The sequence below is a fragment of the Urocitellus parryii genome, chromosome 8 (genome assembly GCF_045843805.1).
Source record: "Urocitellus parryii isolate mUroPar1 chromosome 8, mUroPar1.hap1, whole genome shotgun sequence".
Lineage (NCBI taxonomy): Eukaryota > Metazoa > Chordata > Mammalia > Rodentia > Sciuridae > Urocitellus > Urocitellus parryii.
In genome coordinates, this window is record NC_135538.1 from 130,689,953 (window position 1) to 130,713,189 (window position 23,237).

General features: G+C 34.8%; 2 protein-coding genes across 3 annotated transcripts in view; both read right to left on the reverse strand.

Moving 5' to 3' along the window:
* Positions 1-23,237, reverse strand: part of Exoc2 (exocyst complex component 2) — a 197,043-nt gene that overhangs the window by 152,054 nt on the left and 21,752 nt on the right. For both annotated transcript variants that reach the window (XM_026398921.2, XM_077801565.1), the window contains exon 2: positions 2,206-2,366. In XM_026398921.2, the coding sequence (XP_026254706.1) occupies positions 2,206-2,323 (118 nt within the window). In that variant the 5' untranslated portion in view covers positions 2,324-2,366. The remainder of the gene's footprint in view (positions 1-2,205; positions 2,367-23,237) is intronic.
* Positions 19,402-20,241, reverse strand: Hus1b (HUS1 checkpoint clamp component B). The gene has a single exon (XM_026398923.2). It carries the CDS (start codon positions 20,239-20,241, stop codon positions 19,402-19,404), a length of 840 nt encoding a protein of 279 aa, XP_026254708.1.

Genomic DNA, 23,237 nt, shown 5'->3' on the forward strand with positions numbered 1-23,237 from the left:
ATCCTTGATATCATTCCTGATAATCATTTTTTTTTTTTTTTTGGCACTAGGGATTGAACTCAGGAACACTCAAACACTGAGCCACATCCCCAGCCCTATTTTGTATTTTATTTAGAGACAGGGTCTCACTGAGTTGCTTAGCACTTCACTGTTGCTGAGGCTGCCTTTGAACTCACGATCCTCCTGTCTCAGCCTCCAGAGCAACTGCAATTCACAGGCGTGCGCCACCCCGCCAGTTCTAATAATAAATTTTTGTTATGAAAAGTTTAAATGATTTAAAAAATTGAAAACTTCTCCAAAACCGACTTCCCAAAATAAATAGAATGTACACTTGCTCTGGTAATTTTATACATGTGTAAATCAGTCTATATGTTTTTGAAAACAAGCAGAAAATGTTTTCATTTATAATGTACTTACAAATGTGGTAGACATTTTGATATTTCAATATAACTTCAAGTCAATACATACCTTAATGTTTTTAAATTTTATAATATCAAAAAGATTCATATGATCTTAAACAGTAACTTTTCAGAAAAGAAAATAACAATAAATGTCAGAGCATAATGCAAAAACATAAACAGTATTTTTATTTTTTAAAAAAGGTCATTCCTGATATAAGTTCACTGCTAGAGAACTATCCCATGATTAAAACTGAGCAAAGCAGCAAATTTCAGATATCCTATACACATAAAGTCTTAAAAATCATTTACATGAGCAACCATGAAGAACAAGGTAACACAAAACTATCTGTAGAATAATAGCTTACTCACCTGCTCAAAGCTGTTTTCAAGGTTCCTCTGATTTAATATCTGATTTATATTTTTACCCCCAAAATTAATAACCAAAGAATTTACACACAGATTCCAACAGATCATTCTGAATATCATGTAATAAAAAATGATTACAAGATCTACAAGCTTCATTTCTTAAGCATATTTTTGCTAACCTACAAAATCTGCTCCATGATATAAAATAGCATTTTAAAAAAAGAAACTTGTAGAATTCCAAGTAAAGTACTTGTATAATGTTTTACTTGGCTAGTGTAGAAATCATCTGAGTTAAAAACACTTAAATTTAGCAGGTTAAGTTGGCTTTTTAAAAAAATATGGTTTCTTGGCAATACATGAAGCAGGATGAAAGCTGAACTAGCAAGGTTTATGAAAGTAATATACACTTGGTCAAATAAGAATAGCATTGCCTGAAGCTAAATCAAGATTAAAATTTACATAGGCTTGTAACTATCATGTTTTGGCATTCACAAAAGAGTGCCAGTTAAAATTTTAGACATAACCTCCACCTATATGGTATATTTCCATGCATTTTGGGGTTTTTTTCTATTTGAGCAAAGAAATATCTGAATTCAGCTATGTCCAAAAAAAAAAAAAAAAAGCCATTGAATTAGACTATCTTTGCAAGAAAAATTTAAAGTGATCTTTAATAAAGAATCAAAAACTATAATTACAGAAAACAATACAAAATGAGATAAAATGTATTTAAATAACATTAGCAAAAGGAATTGTTATTTTACAGTGCTGAGCTCTGATTCACTTTCTTTTCAAAGGGTTTTCCAGATGACCAAAAACCAATCCATTAACCAGAAGTTACAATGCAGGAGTTAAGTTCCAATTCAATCTCCAGGACTTTATCAGTAGTTCCCTCATTGGTTAAGAACTTAGTCCAGAGAATGCTCAAGTTCAGAATAATTTTTTATGTGGCAAGTCAGCATGTATATTCAGTAGCACATACTGGGGTTTTTTTCCTTCTTCATTCTGAATGCATCTCTATACCCTCATCTGGAATTCAGACAAATAAATGTTAACTGGACATAAAATCATATATAAAATTTGCTCTCTACCCTGGCTACTGCTGATACCCATTTATATTTTTTTTAAATGATGGTTTGCCTCCATCCTTTAGCAATTTAAGCATAAAAGATGAAGTCAAAGCAACAAGCAAAATCTCAGCTGTGGAAAACTTCTCTGAAGGAGAAGTTTTGAAAGCCAATATAGATAAGCTTTGATAAAATAATGGTATTCACAGAAAAATCAGACAACCAAATATTCTTTAATTTTTATTTAGATCATTCTACAGAGATCAAATGATGTTTTCCTGTCACCTTCACTATTTTAAAATAACACATCTTGCTTTAATAATACAACATAAAAATCCATCTACCATGGTATAGCATAGAATCTTTGCCCTTACCGATAAGGTCAGTGGGGCCAGTCCCCAGGTTTTCTCCTCTAATGGTGACCTTTGTCCATGGTATTCCTTCATTTGGAGAGATGCCTGTCACCAGAGGGGGTTGTCGAGATCGAGACATTATGTTTTGTACAACTAATTGGTGACCCAGTTACAGAAGTAATCTATTAAAAGAAAAAACGATTGTGTCAACTGAAATATGCATTGAGTAAAAACTTAAGAATCCTACACATTCAGTACTAAAATATAAAAAGCAGTCTAAAAACATGTAGTTTTGATTTTTTCAGCCTATCAGTTCATATCTAATGAACATTAAGGTTTCTAAGGAATCTAGTTAATACAGCAAGATATATCAGAAAATTAGCCCTTAGTTTAGTTCTAAGCATTTTAAACATAATGGCAGACAGAATCTGAATGTCACTATTTAGTTCTATGCCCCTGAATTCCAAATATATATAGTAGAAATTATTCTGGGTTCTATACTCTGTTCTCAAAGTTGTTTAAGAAAGATATTCTGATTAATTATAATCATAAAAATTGGGGCTGGGGTTGTGGCTCAGAGGTAGAGTGCTTGCCTACCATGCGTGAGGCACTGGGTTCAATCCTCAGCACCACATAAAAATTAAAAAATATATTATTTCCACTAAAAAATAAATATTTTTTTAAAATTATCATAAAAATTAAAATACACTTATATTCCCATAAGTGTATTGAATTTAACTTTGTTATATGCAGTAGAATAACTCTTTTATAATGTGCTGAAATTTATATATTGATATTTTTACAAAACCTATAGTGTAGATGTATAGGCAGAAGCACAAATTTGCTAAATATAGCCAGAGTTGGTAAAAGTGCAGTTTGTGGGGTCAAACAGTCTATTCCAATCCTAATTTACTAATTCTGTTCTAAACCTTTGGGGGTTTGTGAGCAAAATAAAGCTAATAATTGAATGTTTCATAAACACATTGTAAAGATTAGATAGAATAATCAGTGAGAACTCCCTTGTTATATGTACTATGAAGTCAGACATTTTGGCCCTTGTCTTCATCCTGCACAATCAGACAAGAGAATTAGAAGTTTAATTTCTAAAGAAAACAAGTAAGAAGACCAGGGCTGAGGGACCACCAGCACAAGAGGAGTGTGAAAGGGGTGGCAAAAGCTAAAACCAGGAATTAGTGTGAATTTGTGCAAGCAACCTGAAGGACTCCTCAGGACACACCACTACCAACAGGTATGTGAGCCCTCCACACCCAGCTCCACCCTGTCCAGGAAACAGAGCCCCCTAGGAAAAAAAGACCCAAAGATTCTGACACATAAGAAAGGATCTCTTGCCCTCATACTCCTAAGGGAAAAGCTGTTTATGGGCAACCTCTGCCCACATACATACTAAATCAAATCAGCTGTCAACAGTATCATTATAAAATATGAAAGGACAAAGACAAGATAGAAATATATTTAAAGTAGAGATGGAAGAAAAACAAAAACAAGATCTAGAAGAAACAGATACTACAGGTATTTATTATATGGGCTGAACTGTCATCCCCTACCCATCACCAAAATTCATCATGTTAAAATCCTAACTCCCCCCTATATCTCAGAATATGACTATATTTGGAGATAGGTCCTTTAAAGAGGTAATAAAGGTGAAAAAAGGTCATTAGGGTGAACACTAATCCAATTGACTGGTATCCTTACAAGAAATGCACAGAGGAAAGATAAGCACAGAGGGAAGAGATGCACAGAAGGAAGATCATATGAGGACACAGGGAAAAGATGGCCATCTACAAGCCAAGGAAAGAGGCCTTAGGAGTCATAACCCTTCCCATACCTTGATATTGAACTCTAGTCTTCAGAAATGTGAGAAAATACATTTACTTATGCTAGCTCCAGCTAGCCTATGGTCCATTGGTAAGGCAGCCCTAGTTAAACTAATACAGCAGGTAAAAGAAAGTGGGGTGGGGAGACAACAGAAGTATTATAGAATTTGATCAAAAATTAACATCTGCTGAGAGAAAATTTTTTGATATCATGAAAAAGAAACAATACAAAAATAAGTGCTCTTTTAAACTTTCAAAAAATTCAAAAGAAACAAGGTTTACAGAGCGCTAGTATTGAAGGAATTGACCATTGGTTTAACCAAAGTCGTAATAAGGCCACAATTGGCAGATATGTGTTTGGGAACAGGAGAGAGTAGTAAAAAGGGAAAGGAAGTGATCATATTTTATATACTATAATAGGAGATTGATAGCTTAATGTCTAAAATTAACTATCAGGAAATGGCAGATTAGACCAAAAAATACATAGAAATTAGGAGATGAATGCCAGAAGAGAGCTAAATGAGTTTGGATTACATTATATAATCAGGTGTTTGGCTTTAGTCCCTATTTCTAGGAAACAGATTTTAAATCCTTGGAGTTTTCAAGTAATTGGGAGTGGCTTTGTAATTCATGAGTCCCTCAGACTGTCATACCTGTATTTATACCAGTAAGATTTGATTCTGTCCATGCCAGAATGACTATGTGCTTAGAAAGCTGGGATTTTGAACAAAGTAAAAGCACCCAACTTCCTCTGGAGAAATGGCTTAGGATAAAATGTAACCATCATGCCCATTTCTTTAGCTCAAACAAAACAACAGCATTACCAGTCATTCAGAAAAAACAATGAGACAATTCCAGGTTCTCTTGAGTCCTGTCCTATCCCATAGCAGCCCCCCAAATCAAAAAGAATTTTTCTATCAGAATCAAAAGCCAACCATTCGGGATGGGGTTGTAGTTCAGTCATAGAGCAATGATAGTGGAATGTGATGATCATTATTATCCGAAGTACAGGAATGAAGACACGAATTGGTGTGAATATATTATGTATACAACCAGAGATATAAAAAATTGTGCTCTATATGTGTAATAAGAATTATAATATAATGCATTCTGCTGTCACATATTAAAAAAAAAACCCGTAATATTTTGAGTCAAGCTTAAATGTTACCTTCTGTAAGAGAGACCTTTTTAGACTCCTTTCATGGTACTGCTACATAATTATAATAGTTACTAGGTTAAATCTGAGATGATGTATTTGTATCTTTTTGACAACACAAAATGTTTAATCGATTCTATATTTCCAGTATCTGTCATGGAGTTCCTGATATAAAATAAACATGCTCTATGTCAAGAAAAAAGTCAAAATTTTCTAAACATTTTATGCTATCAAAGGAATGCTGGAATAAAGAACAGAAGTAACAATACAGGATAAGAAAGGGGAGAGAGGAATTAGGAAAAATATTAGAAGTGAGATACATTTTTTTAAAAAAGTCATGAGTAAACATACAAATATTATAGCATTAAAATGAATAAAATATTCAGGATTAAATTTTACAGAAGAGGATACAAATCACTGTTGAAAGAAACTAAAGACCTAATAAATGAAAAGGCATAGATAGGAAAATTTAATATAGTTATTTTATGTCTCCTGTGGAGAAATGTTTGTTTGATCCTTTGCCCATTTCTAAAATCAGACATTTCTCTGCAGGAGACACAAAAAATGGCCAAAAATCACAGGAAAAGATGTCCAATATAATTAGCAAATGGGGAAATGCAAATCAAAACTAGAATAAGATACCACTTCATATCCATACTCTTATGGCTATCAAAAAGGCTAAGTAATAATGAATTGGCAAGGAAATGGAAAAATTGGAAGCTTGTATATTGCTGGTGGGAATGTAAAATATGTAACCACTTTGGAAAATAGTTGGCAGTTCCTCAAAAAGGCTAAACATAAGATTTACTATAATCTCACCAATTCTACTACTAGCTAGAGAAAAAAAAAATTGTGTATCCATACAAAAACTTCTTCTTGAATGTTCTTAGCAGTATTAATAATAGTCAAAAAGTAGAATCAATCCAAGTCCACTGCTTGATAAAAGTACATATATAAATGTGGAACATTCACACAATGGAATATTATTTGGCATTAAAAAAGGAAAGAAATTACTGATACATGCTGCAAAATACATGAACATTGAAAATATTGTGCAAATTAAAAGAAACCAGTTGTAAAAGACCACATATTTAATGATTCCAGAGATGCACAAATATCTGGAATGGCAAATCCACAGAAAGATTAGCAGTTGCCAAGGGGTCAAAAAAAAGGAGTATAGGTGAAAGAAATAGAGACTAAGTACTTATGACTATGGGATTTCTTCATGTTGTGATAAAGTTCTAAAATTTATTGTGGTGATGACTGCACAGCTTTGTTGTATTAAAGAGCACTGAACTGTACACTTTAAATGAGTGAATTTCACAGTATGTGAATAAAGCTGTTTTTTAAAAAAAAAACAAGTAAAAATATTCTCAGGTAAGTTTCAAGATGAATATAAAGGTTACAATACTACTTCAGAGAACTTCAAAATCATTCAACTGGACACTCAATTTTCATCTAAGAGAATACTCAGTCCAATAAGCCCAAGGAACCTGAAACACAAATCAGAAAACCAAAGTCCTAATCTTATGGTTCAACAAGTTAGCATATGGAGTTTTGAGCTAAGAAACCAGCTAAAGAAAAAGAAAGAAAACCCTGGTGAGGAGGAAGCCATAGGAGCAGAAAGAGTATTACAAACTTCCTGGTCTGACCCTGATCTGCACGTGCACAGGATGTAGAGCAGAGAGTCCAGTAGAGAGCAACAACTTGAAGCACAAAGACAGGAGCAGTGATTTCAGCTGCTGCACACCACAGGGAAGATAAGAGTTTAAAGTCTGAGTCAAACCAAGTTAACAATGCCTGTGAAATATATATCTGGCTTCCATCACAGTTTCTTTTCTTTTAGACTCAAAACAATAAGTTTGTGAAGAAGTGATAGGACAAATGAATATCTGGACTAGGGTAGTAAATTCTAGGAATGTGACTAGGAGATATAGGGGGGCCAGGGTAGAAGTTAATGCAAGATAAGTGTTACTTTGAAGAGTTTTGAAGAATATATATATATATATATATATATATATATATATATATATTCTTTAAATATATGTGTGTGTGTGTGTGTGTGTGTGTGTGTGTATTAACAGGAAATATTTAATTTTCCGATCTCCACTTTCCATTTTTACAAACTGAAAGAAAAAAATTTAATATATTACAAAATATCTGTGCATAAAAAGTTCACCCGATGGGAGGCAAAAAAAAGAGAAAGGAATACAGACAGTGTCAGGAACCTATAAATCAGGGAGACTGAGGTGGCAACTGACACTTTACTGATGCAGCACTCTCTCAAAAATCTGCTGTTAGCCATTTAGCACTGTAACTATATATACATATTATACAAGTGGCTGGGTGATGTCTATGGCATAAGCTAACAGAAGTCCTACTTACAAATTTGTACTAACTGCCCTGCTTTAAACACTTAGATCCGATGATGTTTTCAAATCCTTATGGTTCCTATGGACAACAGAAATTGGGTCAAGCAAATTTGTTTTCAAAATCATGGTCAAATCAGTTTCGCCTCTCATTGATGAATAGAATCGGAAGAGGGTTTTTTTTGTTTGTTTGTTTGTTTTGTTTTGTTTTGTTTTTTATTGAGATGCACCCTTTCTTTGAAAAACCCTTGGAATCTCTATATCCATAAAAGTGACTTTAATATGTATGATAGTGATGTGACGGATGCCTTGGGGCCCTAGATAGCTTCAGGATGGGAGCTGGTAACTGGAAAGCACAGGCATGAAAGTCCCAACTCCCCAACCTCCAATCCAGGTAGAAGGGCTGAAGGGTAAGTTGATAATCAATGGTCAGTAACTTAACCAATTATGCCTATGTAAGAAAACCTCCATAAAAACCCAAAAGCATGTTGGCTCATCCCAGGTACTTGGGTGGCTGTGGCAGGAGGATCACAAGTTCCAAGTCAGTCTGAGAATTTTAGCAACACTCTGTCTCAAAATAAAATTTTAAAATGAGATAGGGATATCAAGTGGTTGAGCACTTGCCTAGCATTTGCAAGTTACAGGGCTCAAAAAATAAAAATAAAATGGGATTGGATTCAGAGATACTACCCAGACCATAATGGAATAAAATTAGAAATCAATGATAAAATTTTAAAAAGAAGCTACTCCAACACCTGGAGACTAAACAACACACTATTGAATGATGCATAGATAACAGAAGACACCAGGGAGGAGATTAAAAAAAAATTCTTAGAGGTAAATGAGAACTCCGATACAACTTATCAAAATCTCTGGGACACTATGAAGGCAGTGCTAAGAGGAAATTTCATTGCATGAAGTTCATTCATTAAAAGAAGGAAAAGTCAACGAATAAACGACCTGACATTACAGCTCAAAGCCCTAGAAAAAGAAGAACAAACCAACACCAAAAGTAAAAGACAGGAAACAATAAAAACAGGGCAGAAATCAATGAAACTGAAACTAAAGAAATAATTCAAAAAATTGACAAAATAAAAAGCTGGTTCTTTGAAAAAATAAATAAAATTAGGCACTCTAACGAAAAGAAGGAGGGAGAAAACTCAAATTACTAAAATTTTTGATGAAAAAGGAAATTTCACGACAGACACTACTGAAATACAGAATACAATTGGAAACTATTTTGAAAATTTATACTCCAGTAAAAGAAAACCTCGAAGACACCGACAAATTTCTAGAGGCATATGATCAACCCAAACTGAGTCAAAAGGACATACACAATTTAAATAGATCAATTTCAAGCAAGGAAATAGAATATACCATCAAAAGCCTACCAACCAAGAAAAGCCCGAGACCAGACAGATTCACAGCTGAGTTCTATAAAACCTATAAAGAAGAATTAATGCCAACACTCCTCAAATTATTCCATGAAACAGAAAAGGAAGGAACCCTTCCAAAATCAAATCTACAAAGCTAGTATCATCCTGATACCAAAAACAAGAAGAGACACATCAAGGGAAAAAAATTTCAGACCAATATCCCTGATTAACATTGATGCAAAAATTCTTAGTAAAATTCTAGCAAATCACATACAAAAACATTTTAAAAATAGTGCACCACGATCAAGTGGGGTTCATTCCAGGGATGCAAGATTGGTTCAACATATAGAAATCAATAAATATAATTCTCACATCAATAGACTTATATCAATTGATGCAGATAAAGCATTTGACAAAATATAGCACCCTTTCATATTCAAAACACTAGAAAAACCATGGATAATAGGAACATACCTCAACATTGTAAAAGCTATCTATGCTAAACCCAAGGCCAACATCATTCTAAATGGAGAAAAATCAGAAGCATTCCCTCTAAAAACTGGAACAAGACAGGGATGCCCTTTCACCACTTCTATTCAACAGTCCTTGAAACTCTAGCCAGAGCAATCAGACAGACTAAAGAAATTAAAGGGATACAGAGAGGAAGAGAACTCAAACTACCATTATTTGCTGACAACATGACTCTATACTTAGAGGATTCCAAAAAAACTTCACTAGAAAACTTCTAGAATTAATTAATGAATTCAGCAAAGTAGCAGAATATAAAATCAATATTCATAAATCAAATGCATTTCTATACATCAGTGATGAATCCTCTGAAAAAGAAATTAGGAAAACTACCCATTCACAATAGCCTCAAAAAATAAATAGATAGATAGATAGATAAGATACTTGAGAATCAAACTTAACAAAAGAGGTAAAAAGACCTCTACAATGAAAACTACAGAACACTAAAGAAAGAAGTTGAAGAAGACCTTAGAAGACGGAAAGATCCCCCATGTTCCTGGATAGGGAAAATTAATATTGTCAAAATGGCCATAATTAGGCCCAAATCTTCATCATAGCAGATTAGGCCCTGACTTCCTTAATAAGACTCCTAAAGTGCAAGAAACAAAACCAAGAATTAATAAAATGGATGAACTCAAACTAAAAAGCTTCTTCTCAGCAAAAGAAACATTCAATGAGGTAAACAGAGAGACTACAATTTGGGAGCAAATTTTCACCACATGTCAGATACAGAACTAACCTCCAGGATATATAAAGAACTCAAAAAACTTAACACCAAAAAAACAAACAACCCAAACAATAAATGGGCTAAGGAGCTGAACAGACACGTCTCAGAAGAAGATATACATTCATCAACAAATATGTGAAAAAATGTTCAACATCTCTAGCAATTAGAGAAATGCAAATCAAAACTAAGATTTCATCTCACGCCAGTCAGAATGGCAGTTATCAAGAATACAGACAACAGTAAATGTTGTTGAGGATATGGGGGAAAAGGCACACTCATACATTGCTGATGGGACAGAAAATTGGTACAACCAATCTAGAAAGCAGTATGGAGATTCCTTAGAAAACTTGGACTGGAACCACCATTTTACCCAGCTCATTCTATACCCAAAGGACTTAAAATACTATAGTGATGCAACCACATCAGTGTTCGTAGCAGCTCAATTCATAATAGCTAAACTGTGGAAGCAACCTAGATGCCCTCCAACAGATGAAGGGAATAGAGAAACTGTGGCATATATACACAATGGAATATTACTCAGCATTAAAAAAGAATAAAATTATGGCACATGTAGGTAAATGGATGGAGTTGGCGAATATCATGCTAAGCAAAGTAAGCCAATCCCAAAACACCAAAGGCCAAATGTTCTTTCTGATAAGTGAATGCTGATCTATAACAGGGAGCGGGGAGGAATGGGGAAAATGGAGGAACTTTGATTGGACAAAGGGGAAGAAGGGAACAAAAGGTGAGTGAGGGCAAGAAAGATAGTGGAATGAGATGGCCATCATTATCCTAGGTACATGTATGACTTCACATATGGTGTGACATTACATCATGTACAACCATATGTGCTGCAATTGTATTCAAGGAATCAAAATTCATTCTGCTGTTAAATATATCTAATTAAAATTAATTACTTAATTTTTTTAAAAAATCGATACAACATCTAAAAAAGTATCTAAGTATTTGCAAATTAAACAACATACTTCTAAATAATGGTCAAAGAAGAACTCAAAATGAAAAAAAAATTATTTTGAGGGCTGGTGCTGTAGCTCAGTGGCAGAGCACTTGTCTAGCATGAGTGAGGCACTGGGTTTTATCCTCAGCACCACATAAAAATAAACAAATAAAATAAAGGCATTCTGTCCAATCTACAAATACAAAAAAAAAATTGTTTTTTTAATTATTTTGAACTGAATACCAAAATATATCAAAATTTGAGGGACACCAAAAAAAAAAAAGTTTTTTTAAAACTTCTTTAAAAGAAACTAGAAATAAAGCCAAAGTAAGGGGATAGGGGACAGCAGAAAAAGGAAGCAGAAACAGGAAAATAATATAGAGTGGAAATCAATAAAATAAAAAGGAATAGAAAAAAAAATTAAAGTCCAAAGTTAATCACCAAAAATTAATACAATTGATAAGTTCTAGCAAAACTCTTAAAAAAAAAAAAAACACAAGATAATCACCAATGTCAGAATGAAATCAGGGATAACTACAGATATAAAAGACACTTAAAGAAAAATAAAGGAATATTATGAACAACTTTATACCAATGAATTTCACAATAATTTTTAGATGAACTAAAAAATTCCTTGAAAGGACAAGTCATGATAATCAAACAAAATGAAATAGAAAATCTCAGTAACTTCATATTTACTAAACAAATTGAATTCATCATCAAAACTGTCTTACAAAGAAAACCAGATGGTTTCACTGATGAATTCTAACCAACATTTAAGGAAGAATAATAAACCTACATAAATTATTTCATAAAACAGGTTTTTCCCAGTCATGAAAGGACAGTTTCAGCTTTCAGAAATGAATCACTGTAAGCCACCACATTAAAAGAAAAAAGATTATATGCTTATCTAAACAGCGGTAAAAGAAGCCTTTCACAAAACCCAACACCCATTCATGATTAAAAATCCTCACAGGGTACAGTGGCACATGCCTGTCTGAAATCCCAGCAGCTCTGGAGGCTGAGGCAGGAGGATCACAATTTCAAAGCCAGCCTCAGCAACTTGCAAGGCCCTACACAACTTAGCGAGATCCTGTCTGAAAATAAAAAAGGGTTGAAGATGTGGCTTAGTGGTTGAACACCTCTTGTGTACACACACACACACACACACACACACACACAAATCTTCAACTAGGATTGGATGATATCTCCTCAATCCAATAAAAACAATTGGAAGGAGACTGAACACGGGAAAAATCATACTTAATGGTGAAATGCTTTCCTCCTTAGATCCAACAAAGAAAGGATGCCTCTTCAGGCTGGGGTTGTGGTTCATCGGTAGAGTGCTTGCCTAGCACGTATGAGGCCCTGAGTTCCATCCTCAGCACAACATAAAAATAAATTAAATAAAGGTATTGTGTCCAACTACAACTTAAAAATAAATATTAAAAAAAAAAACTCTTCAAAGTAACACTTATCTTCCACTAGCTTCTACCCTAGCCCCCATATACCTCTTAGTACCATCCCCAGAATTTACTACCCTAGTCCACATATTCATTTGTCCATTTGTCTTATAACTTCTTCACAAATTTATTGTTCTGCATCTAAAATGCAAATAAACATCAATTGGTCATTTATTTTGACTTCACTCTCTTGTACATGTAAAATTAATAAAACTAGTGTGCTTTTTCTCTTGTTAATAAATTATTGTGTTAATTTGGTTAATCCAACCAAAGAGCCCACATAAGAACCAGGAATGGTTGGGGGTTGGGGGTGAGTAGATTCTCCTTCCCCTACTATAAACCAATAGATTTGGTAGATGTGGAGGAGGACTTATTTCCAACTCTACACTGAGAGAAATAAGCAGCAATAATAACAAGAGTAATGAGTGTATCTACCTTTTAATCACCATAGTTCTCTAAAAGGAACCATGGATAAATAGTTCATCTGAGGGGCAAGGCAGGACATATACAAGTTAAGCATGAAATATTTTCTTGACCCAGTAAGGAAGTACTCAAGGAATAATGGAGATATGTCAAAAGAATATAGGAGCTAGATTGAAAGACCTCCTCCTACTGTCCAAATATGAGATTATTTGAGCATCAAAAAAATTAATAACAATAGATTACAATCTATTTAAAGTTTAATAACTGTGCTTAGTAATATGTACTATTGTTCTTTTTAAATATATTTAATTATTTTTGCTGTGCTGGTGATCAGACCTACAGTATCACGCATGTTAGGCATATGCTCTGACACTAAGCCACATCCCCAGTCCTGCTCTTTTTTTAATAAGTACATACTAAAGTATTCAGAATGAAGAAGAGATGTGCACACCTCATTCTCAAATGCTTCGGGAAAAAAAAACACACAGATAGATGGATGGAATAAAGCCAACAGGACAAAAAGTAAACAACTGATGGGTGTTTTAGTCAGCTTTTGAATTGCTATAAACAAAACACCCATCAAGATCAATGTAGAGGAGAAAAAGGTTATTTTGGCTGGTTCAGTAGACCATGACCCTGAGTCTGAGGTGAGGCAGAACGTCAGGGAGGAAGGATATAGTAGAGAGAGGAAGGGTACAGTAGAGGAAAGCAGCTCAGAACATGGCAACCATGGCAGGAAATTGCACTCACCCAGGACAAAATCTAAACCACAAAGGCACAGCCCCAGTGTTCTACTTCCTCCAGCCAGACCCTACATGACAACAGGTACTGCCCCATTAATCCTTATCAGTGGATAAACCTCTTATATTCTAATCATTTCATCTCTGAAAATTCTCTCACACATGAGCTTTTAGGGAACACTGCATATCTAAACTATAACAGGGTCTGATTAAAAGGTTTTCAAGGGTTATTTACCAACATTAAAGAGTTTACAGGAGTTAGTTACTTTTAATATTCCTAAAAGTTTTCTTTAATTCTTAAGTTACATAAAAATAAAAAGTTACCAAAAATTATTCTTTGGTATTCTTTTGAAACATAAATATATCACATTTTAATATTCTATAAATCAACACAGAAATCCAACTATTAATCGGAAATCATAAAACAAATATTTTTAACATTTGATAACAGCAAAATGCACAAGCAATCAACAAATGAAACTTTTTGTGGGGTGGTACCAGGGATCGAACTCAAGAGCACTCGGCCACTGAGCTACATCCCCAGCCCTATTTTGTATTTATTTGAGACAGGGTCTCAGCAAGGTGCCTTGCTTTTACTGAGGCTGGCTTTGAATGCCTGATCATCCTGCCTTAGCCTCCCAAGCCACAGGGATTACAGGTATGTGCCACTGTACCTGGCTCAATAAACTAATTTTAAATAATAGACATACTAGATGATTTAATAGTTAAGCTTACATAAAGCTTTAGAAGTAAATATTCCTTTAAGGAGACATTCTATTGTTAACCCTTTAAACATGCTTCTAAATGCAGAGAAGAGTGAAAAGTTTGTTTTGAGTACATGTCTGAGAACTATTATAAATTGATAAATGTGAAATCCAGGTAACATATTAAAAAAAATTCGCCAGGCATGGTGGCAAATGCCTGTAATCCCAGTGGCTCGGGAGGCCGAGACAGGAGGATGGAGAGTTCAAAGCCAGCCTCAGCAAAAAGCAAGGCACTAAGCAACTCAGTTGAGACCTTGTTTCTAAACAAAATACAAAATAAGGCTGGGGATGTGGCTCAGTGATTGAGTGCACCTGAGTTCAATCCCCAGCACAAAAAAAAAATAAAATAAAATTTCATGGAACTGAAAAGACATTTGGCCACAAAGTTCTAACAACCATTTAAACAAATAGACATTATGTTGCCCTAAAGATACTATAAGAATTGCAGGGAAATACTAAGAAAAGGTTGGATAATTAACCTGCTTCATTAATTAATACCTACAAACCAACTCTGAACAAAGGAAAATGCTTCCTTCAATTGGCATGGAAAAGTAGGCCCTCAATGAGTAGTGATGTAATTATCTTGCTGGCACTATTAAGTTGTGACCTCAATTGTACAACACAAATTGGGTAAGCATGTGGCTTCAGTGGATTACTTTCAGTATCTGGTCTAGTTCACATAAAGAACCAAATTTTCAAGTAGAAATTCTCTGTTCCCCTTGTTTCCAGAGAAACAGTAGTATGACAACTATCAGTAATTACCAGTGACATTAATATTATAGAAAAGATGATTACTAGTGATTACTAGAAATATCAGACTAACAACAATCTTTGAAAATGACAGTTTTGATTACCAGAAGAGTACAGGCTGGTATTCACACAATCAGAGCCAAAAGAGACTTGATCCAATTAATATTTAGTCTTGTCATCTGAAGAAAATGTAACTCAGAGATGTCAAATGACCTTTACAAAGTCACACACTTTATTAGCTTTAAAACAGACCTTGGTTTCCTGATTCAAAGAGTCTAATATCACTCTTCTATACTACCTTGTGTACCATGAGGTCCTTTGTATATATGACAAATGAGATAAGAACTTTGGCTGTTTCTCAGTAATCTGTGGCTCTGGCTCATTCTGATGTGAAATTAGAATACCTCTGGTCTCAAGGCAAAACTAAAAACTAACAGAGCATTTCTAATTCACTCTCAATTTTCAAAATCCATTTGCAGTCATTTATCAAGGGTCATATTCCTAACTACTTTACCCTCAAAGTTTATCCAAATAAAATAAAGTAATACCTGGGAAAATAATAATGATGATGATAATAATGTCTGAGAGTGATGAATCAAAAAGTGTGATCTACTTTGAAGAGTATAGGTCTATACCAGACACACAAACTAGGAGGCAGGTAAAAATCTAGCTGTTCATATGCAAAAATAATATCTATTTCCTTACCACCTATTTCCTTAACCAAGGACAAATCATACTTTAAGGAAGACCAGTAAGCTATTTAATTTAGAAATACAAGAATATGCTTTTTTATACTGTTGTAGCCACTGCCTGCCGAAGTATGCACTTTTATTTGTGGAATTAATAATAGAGATTTCTCAACACTCTTCCAGTTAAAAATATACTACACTCGAGGTAATGTTTTTATTAAAAATCACAAATAAATAATTTCTTATTGCTCTCATAAAAGAATCATGTTAATTTACCAAGTATTTTTCAACTGTCTGACCTGAATTGGAATAAACAGAACTAGGAGCATCCTTATAGGAATGAATCAGTTAACAGACACTTGTCTGATTTTTTTTTATATTGGTAACCTATTCACATACTAAACATACACTCAAGAACAATTGAAAGAAATACAAGTCTGTTATGTAGATAAGCTTACTACAGCTTTTAGCAAATGATATCTACTAGGACAATAATATTTATATTGAGATGTCCACTTTGGGATATAAAGAACAACTTTAATACATTTTGTCAATGATTTATTTTCTGTAGATAAGAGTGAAACATAAAAGGCACAGTGTTTCCTTGCTTCTCAGTAGTAGTGTCTCCCTGAAAGACACAAATGAGAGAAGCTGAAATAATTTATAAACCTGATACCTTTTTTTTAAAAAAAATATGAGACTTGTTTTCTGTATAAGTATCTTTTACCCTCTTTTGGTACCAGGGATTGGACCCAGAGGTGCTTAACCACTGAGCAACATCCCCCACCCATTTTATTTTTTGAGATAGGGTCTCCCTAAATTGCTTAAGGCCTCACGAAGTTGCAGAGGCTGGCTTTGAACTTGCAATCCTCCTGCCTCAGCTTCCCAAGCCACTGAGATTACATGTGTGCACCACTGCACTCACCTAGAAGTATCATTTTGTGGCAAATAATTTCATTCCACCGGAAAAAACAAAGACATCATCAAACAAAAGCAATATGGCAACACGCTTCAAAAAACATTTGAGATTGTTTTAATGTAATTTTGCCTTTTTAGGTAAGTGGTACATTCACAAAGTACTATAGATTCATCTTAATATAAGTATCTCCAAACTGAATTAAGGCTTGATAGAATAAGCTCAAAACATAAAGATCTATGAAGAGTTTGGAGACTGGTTTCTAAAATAGATCTTGGCTTAGTCAAACGCCCCTGGTCACTCTGATGTTCTGTGAAACTGTTTCCTCAACTACAAATACGGTGATTGGATGATATCATCTCTAAGGCATCTTTCGGTTTCTGTTTCTAATAGAGTCTTATAGAATTAAGCATTTAAACTCAATAACTAATGTATAAATATGGAAATGAACCCTTCTTAGCTTTTCACAAACTAAAAACCTATAAGAACGTTGTTATTTTAAATTTATATTTTATAAAATTTTTTGACTACCATTAGAATGATATGAACTTTCAAGAGCTATTTAGATGGCCTTTTGCTATTTCCATAATCTAGCTTAGTAAATAACCAAATTATCTCTAGCTTAGTAAATAACCCAAGTTGAAAAAAAAACTTATCCTTCCCTTTTTCAAAAGTTCCACTGCATAGACTAGGCTATAAAACTTTTGACAGACACTTTCTGTTCATGAATTACTAAATTATAAAAATTCACCAAATTAAACTTCACAAACCATAAGATTTCTCATTTCCCTCAGTTTCTTTAAATACATAAAAAGGAAGAAACAGAAAGAGAGACTGGCAGTCTAATGGAAAAAACAGAGGGGAGAGAGGATGAAACAGTCAAATAAAAGATGACAACTAAAGCTTGAACACTCCAAAACAAAAAAAGAAAGAAGAGATGCCACAAATAAATGCAAGTCCTGTTTATGGTACAGAACAGAAAAAAAAAAAAAACTTCAGAGCTTAGAATTTTCTATGTTAAAACATTTGTTTTTCACTTTCATGTTTAAAGTATATGAAAATTCTGATAAGAGGATTTTTTAATGGCTTTTTAACAATTTTTTCACAGCTTAGACATTAATGGGCTCATTTGACTTGACTAGGTCCAATGTTTGTGTTCCTTCCATAATAACACAGATGGAACCAGCAAAACAAATTTAACTGTCTTACCACCAAAACTAATGTGTAAATATTCATTTCTGATTAAAATATAGTCAGGAATTTACTAAGTATACAAAAATAAAGACTTCCAAGGTATACAGGATCTTACTGAGCAAGCTACTAAAAAAATTAAACTAAAATTTAATATAAAAGAATATCACCAATTATGTGATATTATTCCATCAATATACCAACCTTTTAAATCTCTTCTCCTTTTTCTCAAAATAATAAAGGATAAAGAATTATTTCCTAAGTGGAGCTCATTACTATGGGGGAGCAAATGGAAACTTGGTTTATCCAAAAGTTACATAAGCAACATCTTGGTTCACATAAACTTAACTATTTCCTTGACTCATTATATGAATACAATACATATGAAAAATAAACCTAATAAAAAGCAATTCAAACTATATAGATCATAAATCCAAAAATAACATACAGTTGACTATTTAACCAATATGGGGGTTATTAGTGCCAACCCCTGATGAGTGCCAACCCCTGCAAAATCTGTATATAACTCTAAGCTTCCCAATAGAAAAAGGAGATTAAAATGAAATTTACAGTAACACAAAATATACTAGAGTTGATTTTATACAGTTGTAATACTTCAGCTTTATATTTCTATCAACTACAAATGGGACCATGTATGGTATCTATGTGTTTAAGTTTTCATTCATTGTAACCAATAGATTCATGGATATTTTATGGTGCTAAAAGATAAAAGACTTATCTACATATATTTTATGTATTTGTGACATTTTCTTCCTCATTTTTTAATATATTTATAGGCTAAGCACCTCCTCTATGAATTTTTCAAATTGCCGCAAATCTACACACACACAAAAAATCTGCATATAAGTGGACCCACATAGTTACCATTCAAGGGCCAACTGTACACTAATATCTCCTTTAACAAAATACAGTTTCTTACAAAGAATGTGATGTACACAAATGCTGGATGAATACCCTTATTTTTAAATATACTGACTTCTCTAGATTAAGCAAAGTCTTTCAGAAAATGTTTATTTTATTTTAAAAAGAGAAAAATACCATTCTTCATATTAGTATGTTATAATAATGACAAAATTGTTTTAGGATTTAGAGGTATTTCCATTTATTTTGTTACAATCTCTTTTCCATCTATTTCACCAATGATTGTCTTTAATATCAATTTTGCAAAGGAAGCTCTCAATGAACCATATACCCTCATAATCCACTGAGGGTAGAGACTCAATTGAATTAACTCAGGGTCTATTTCAATTATGAAGAGATCCTAAATTTTGTGATTTTGTTTTTGTTTTTAATCCAGGCTGGTTGAATTTTTTATAAGGCAGGAATGAAATACTGAAGAGAGACGTCTTCATGAACCAAAACAAGATGAAGAAGAGTATTGCTCAAAATATTGCATAAGGCCGTTTTGGGATTTATCTGCTGTCCCTCAAAAAACTGCAGAAGTTTCCTATTCTCTACCCGCACTTGCACCATGTTCTCCGGGTCTCTGTCTTGGGTCACGCTATGAGCAGACTTTAAAGGATTTCCAAGATTTTCAAAATAACTTTTAATAGATACTACATCAGTTTCTATACTCAAGTTCATTTTACCATTTAGATTTGCTTCCACCAGCACGTTATCACCCATGTTGGCCATCCTTTCCACAATGCTCTTCAGGGTCTTCAAAGCTGGCAGATAAACACTCACATCAGAGACTTGAATACTGGGCTCTGGGTACTCTTTCCACCATCTTCTGGGAAGCACCCTCACAGGTAGATCATGGACCATCACATGGGTGTGCCCAGTGCGCGATGCCAGCTCTACGGCCACTGTGAGGCAGGGGCGACGCTTGTTGGTCAGCTGGATTTTCAGGGAGGCAGCATTTCCTGCACTTCTCACAGCTCTGTACAAATGCTCTGATACCAGCTCTAGATAAATCTCATTGAGATCTTCAGAAACACCTTCCATGTTAAACTGGTAGAAGGAGGCTCCCCGCATCACTTCGCACCACAGCCTGGCCTCTCGGGTGGCCCTGGGGCCTGTGGGACCAAAGCACAGTTTGTCTTGGCACACACGGAGCACGCAGACCTTTGCCAGCTTTGCTATGGTGCCACTGACCTGAATGAAGAGCTCTATAAAGCCCTTGTTGGTGATCTTGGCACGAAACTTCATGCTGCCGCGAAGAGAGTAGCCACTGCGCTTTCCAAAGACAGACGCCTATGGCTGCACCCTTTTCCGGTTCCCCAGGTGCACCCACTTGCCCGCCCTCCCCCCTGCCTCTAGCAGAGCATGCACTGGGTTCCGCCTACCTACAGGCCCCTTTGGTGTAGAGCTACCAAAGGGGGCCTCCCTGCCCATTCTCACCTGTCTTCTACTGCCTCTCTTACAAAAAAACTTCACCGTTCCCACTCTGGTTATAAAAAGGATAGTTTTCCATTGCATAAACTTAATGAAAATTCTATATAGTATGAGGAGAATTAAAAGTATCACTCATAACTAGGCCCTTTTTGATCTTTTTTGGCTTATACCCAGTACTGTGTTCTCTTTTTAAAAAAAAAAAAAAAAAATTTATAGCATACTAGATAGACATACACTTTACAATCTGATTTTTACACATAAATAGATAATGGGCATACTTCCATGTTGTTAAAACACAAATTTACGTCATTTCCATGGCTACTTGGTTTTTTATTATATAATCACTTATTCTACAACTGACATTTAGATGATTTTCAATTTTTTTCCTACAATAACACAAAACAATGAACATTATTGTACAAAATATTTTTGTCCATTTTCCCAACTATTTCCTTGCATTAAATTCAAAGAGAACTAAAGATACACATTTAAAATTTGACTACCACCAAACTGGCATGTAGAAAGCTCTAACAACACAACCTCCCATCAGCACAATTCATTTTATATACAGTAATGTCTTGGGTAAAATAAATGGGTTCATTCTGCATTTTAACTGCGTGAATTCTTTTTATGAAGCTTATGTTTGTTGATGTTTAAGATCTCCCATAAGAATATTAGCCCTCTGTCCCTATAAATATCTCCCGAAATTTATAGTGCTCTTTACCCTTAGGAAATAATGAAATAATGAATCTTTATATACCAAACCTATTGAGCTTTTCTTCACTACTAAAGTGTCTGTGGATGAAGGTGGCCCCCTGCTAGTCATTGCTATGAGAGAGGAAAAAGTTAGATGCATACCTTCCAGAAAGTTCTACTGGTCCTGATCAGAGTTGTCCAGCAGGGAAGAGGTTTCTTTTGAAAGATAAACCTTGAGCACAACTGGTATTACCTGAGGCTCCAACACTGCTGAGGGGTGCTATGAGTGGAAGGGACAGTCACAGGGCTGGGAAACTGCTGGGGGGTGGGTAGTCTTCATCTCTAGATCAAAGAAGGGACTATCAGGAAGTCTGTGGTGTTGACCTCCCACCCTAACTCCCAGTCCTCCCCAAGATGCTAATTTCCTATTATAGAACCAAATAAAGGTAGGGATGGCAGGCTTGTTGCTTAGGGCTACAGAGACTGTACGGTCTACCTTGAATGTAAAGAAGGACAGCAGTAATTTTGAAGATCAGCAGAAGGCAGGTGCTTCATGGTGTGGTGGGCCACTCCAGCTGAGGTGTCACAGTCCCAAAGTTGACAGCCGGCTTCATCTTATTCCTGGCCCACAAATGAGTCCTGAATCTCATTCCATTCATAGCCCATGCACAGCATCAACTCAGTCAGGCTGGAGGTCATGGTAGTCAGGAAGTGAATTGATGTAAAGCTTTAGTTCTACATTATGGCCCATATTTGCCCATAGGTCCCTCAGGATTTCCCCTAAAGTGCATCTCTCGAGCTGGGCATGATAGAGCATGCCTGGAATCCTAGCAACTCAGGAGGCTGAAGCAGAAAAGTACAAGTTCAAGGACAGCCCTGGCAACTTAGTGGAGACCATAGCACAAAAAATAAAAACATTAGTGATGTATCTCAGTGATAAAGCACCCTAGATTCAAACTCCAGAACCAAATAAATAAAGTGCCTCTATCACTGGTGTTAAAGATTAGGAATTCCACAGACACATAAAAAGTAATCCTCTTACACCTGTTTCTGCAATGTTCTACCCATTAAAAGGCAGTATCCAGCGATGACTCCTAGGCTCTCCACTTCTACCATAAGGCCATTGTACTTTTGGACCTTTAATAATTCTGGAGTAGCATAAAGAGGGCTGCCATAAAAGCTTGTTTGCAAGAACTAATACCAATACTCTTCAATTTATTTCAGGAAATAGAAAAAGAGGGAGTACTTCCAAACTCATTCTATAAGGCCAATATCACACTGATTCCAAAACCAGATAAAGACACTTCAAAGAAAGAAAACTTCAGACCAATATCTCTAATGAACATAGATGCAAAAATCCTCAATAAAGTTCTGGCAAATCGAATACAAAAGCATATCAAAAAGATTGTGCACATAATCAAGTGGGATTCATCCCAGGGATGTAAGGTTGGTTCAACATTTGGTGATTTAATCAATAAATATAATTCATCACATCAATAGACTTAAAGATAAGAATCATGATCATCTCAATAGATGCAGAAAAAGAATTTCACAAAATACAGCACCCCTTTATGTTCAAAACACTAGAAAAACTAGGGATAACAGGAACATATCTCCATACTATAAAGGCTATCTACGCTAAGCCTCAGGCCAACATCATTCTAAAGGGAGAAAAATTGAAGGCATTCCCTCTAAAATCTGCAACAAGACAGGGATGCCCTCTTCCACCACTTCTATTCAACATAGTTCTTGAAACACTGGCCAGAGCAATTAGACAGACAAAAGAAATTAAAGGAATAAGTATAGGAAAAGGAGAACTTAAATTAGAATTATTTGCTGACGATATGATTCTATACCTAGAAGACCCAAAAAACGCCACCAAAAAACGTCTAGAACTAGTAAATGAATTCAGCAAAGTAGCAGGATATAAAATCAACACCCATAAATCAAAGGCATTTCTGTATATCAGTGACAAATCCTCTGAGAAGGAAATGAGGAAAACTACCCCATTCACAATATCCTCAAAAAAATAAGATATTTGGGAATCAACAAAAGAGGTGAAAGATCTATACAATGAAAACTACAGAACCCTAAAGAGAGAATTCAAAGACCAT

What these genes read in the sequence shown, in the direction of transcription:
- Hus1b (XM_026398923.2), bottom strand. Translation starts at nt 20,241, where the DNA reads ATGAAGTTTCGTGCCAAGATCACCAACAAGGGCTTTATAGAGCTCTTC.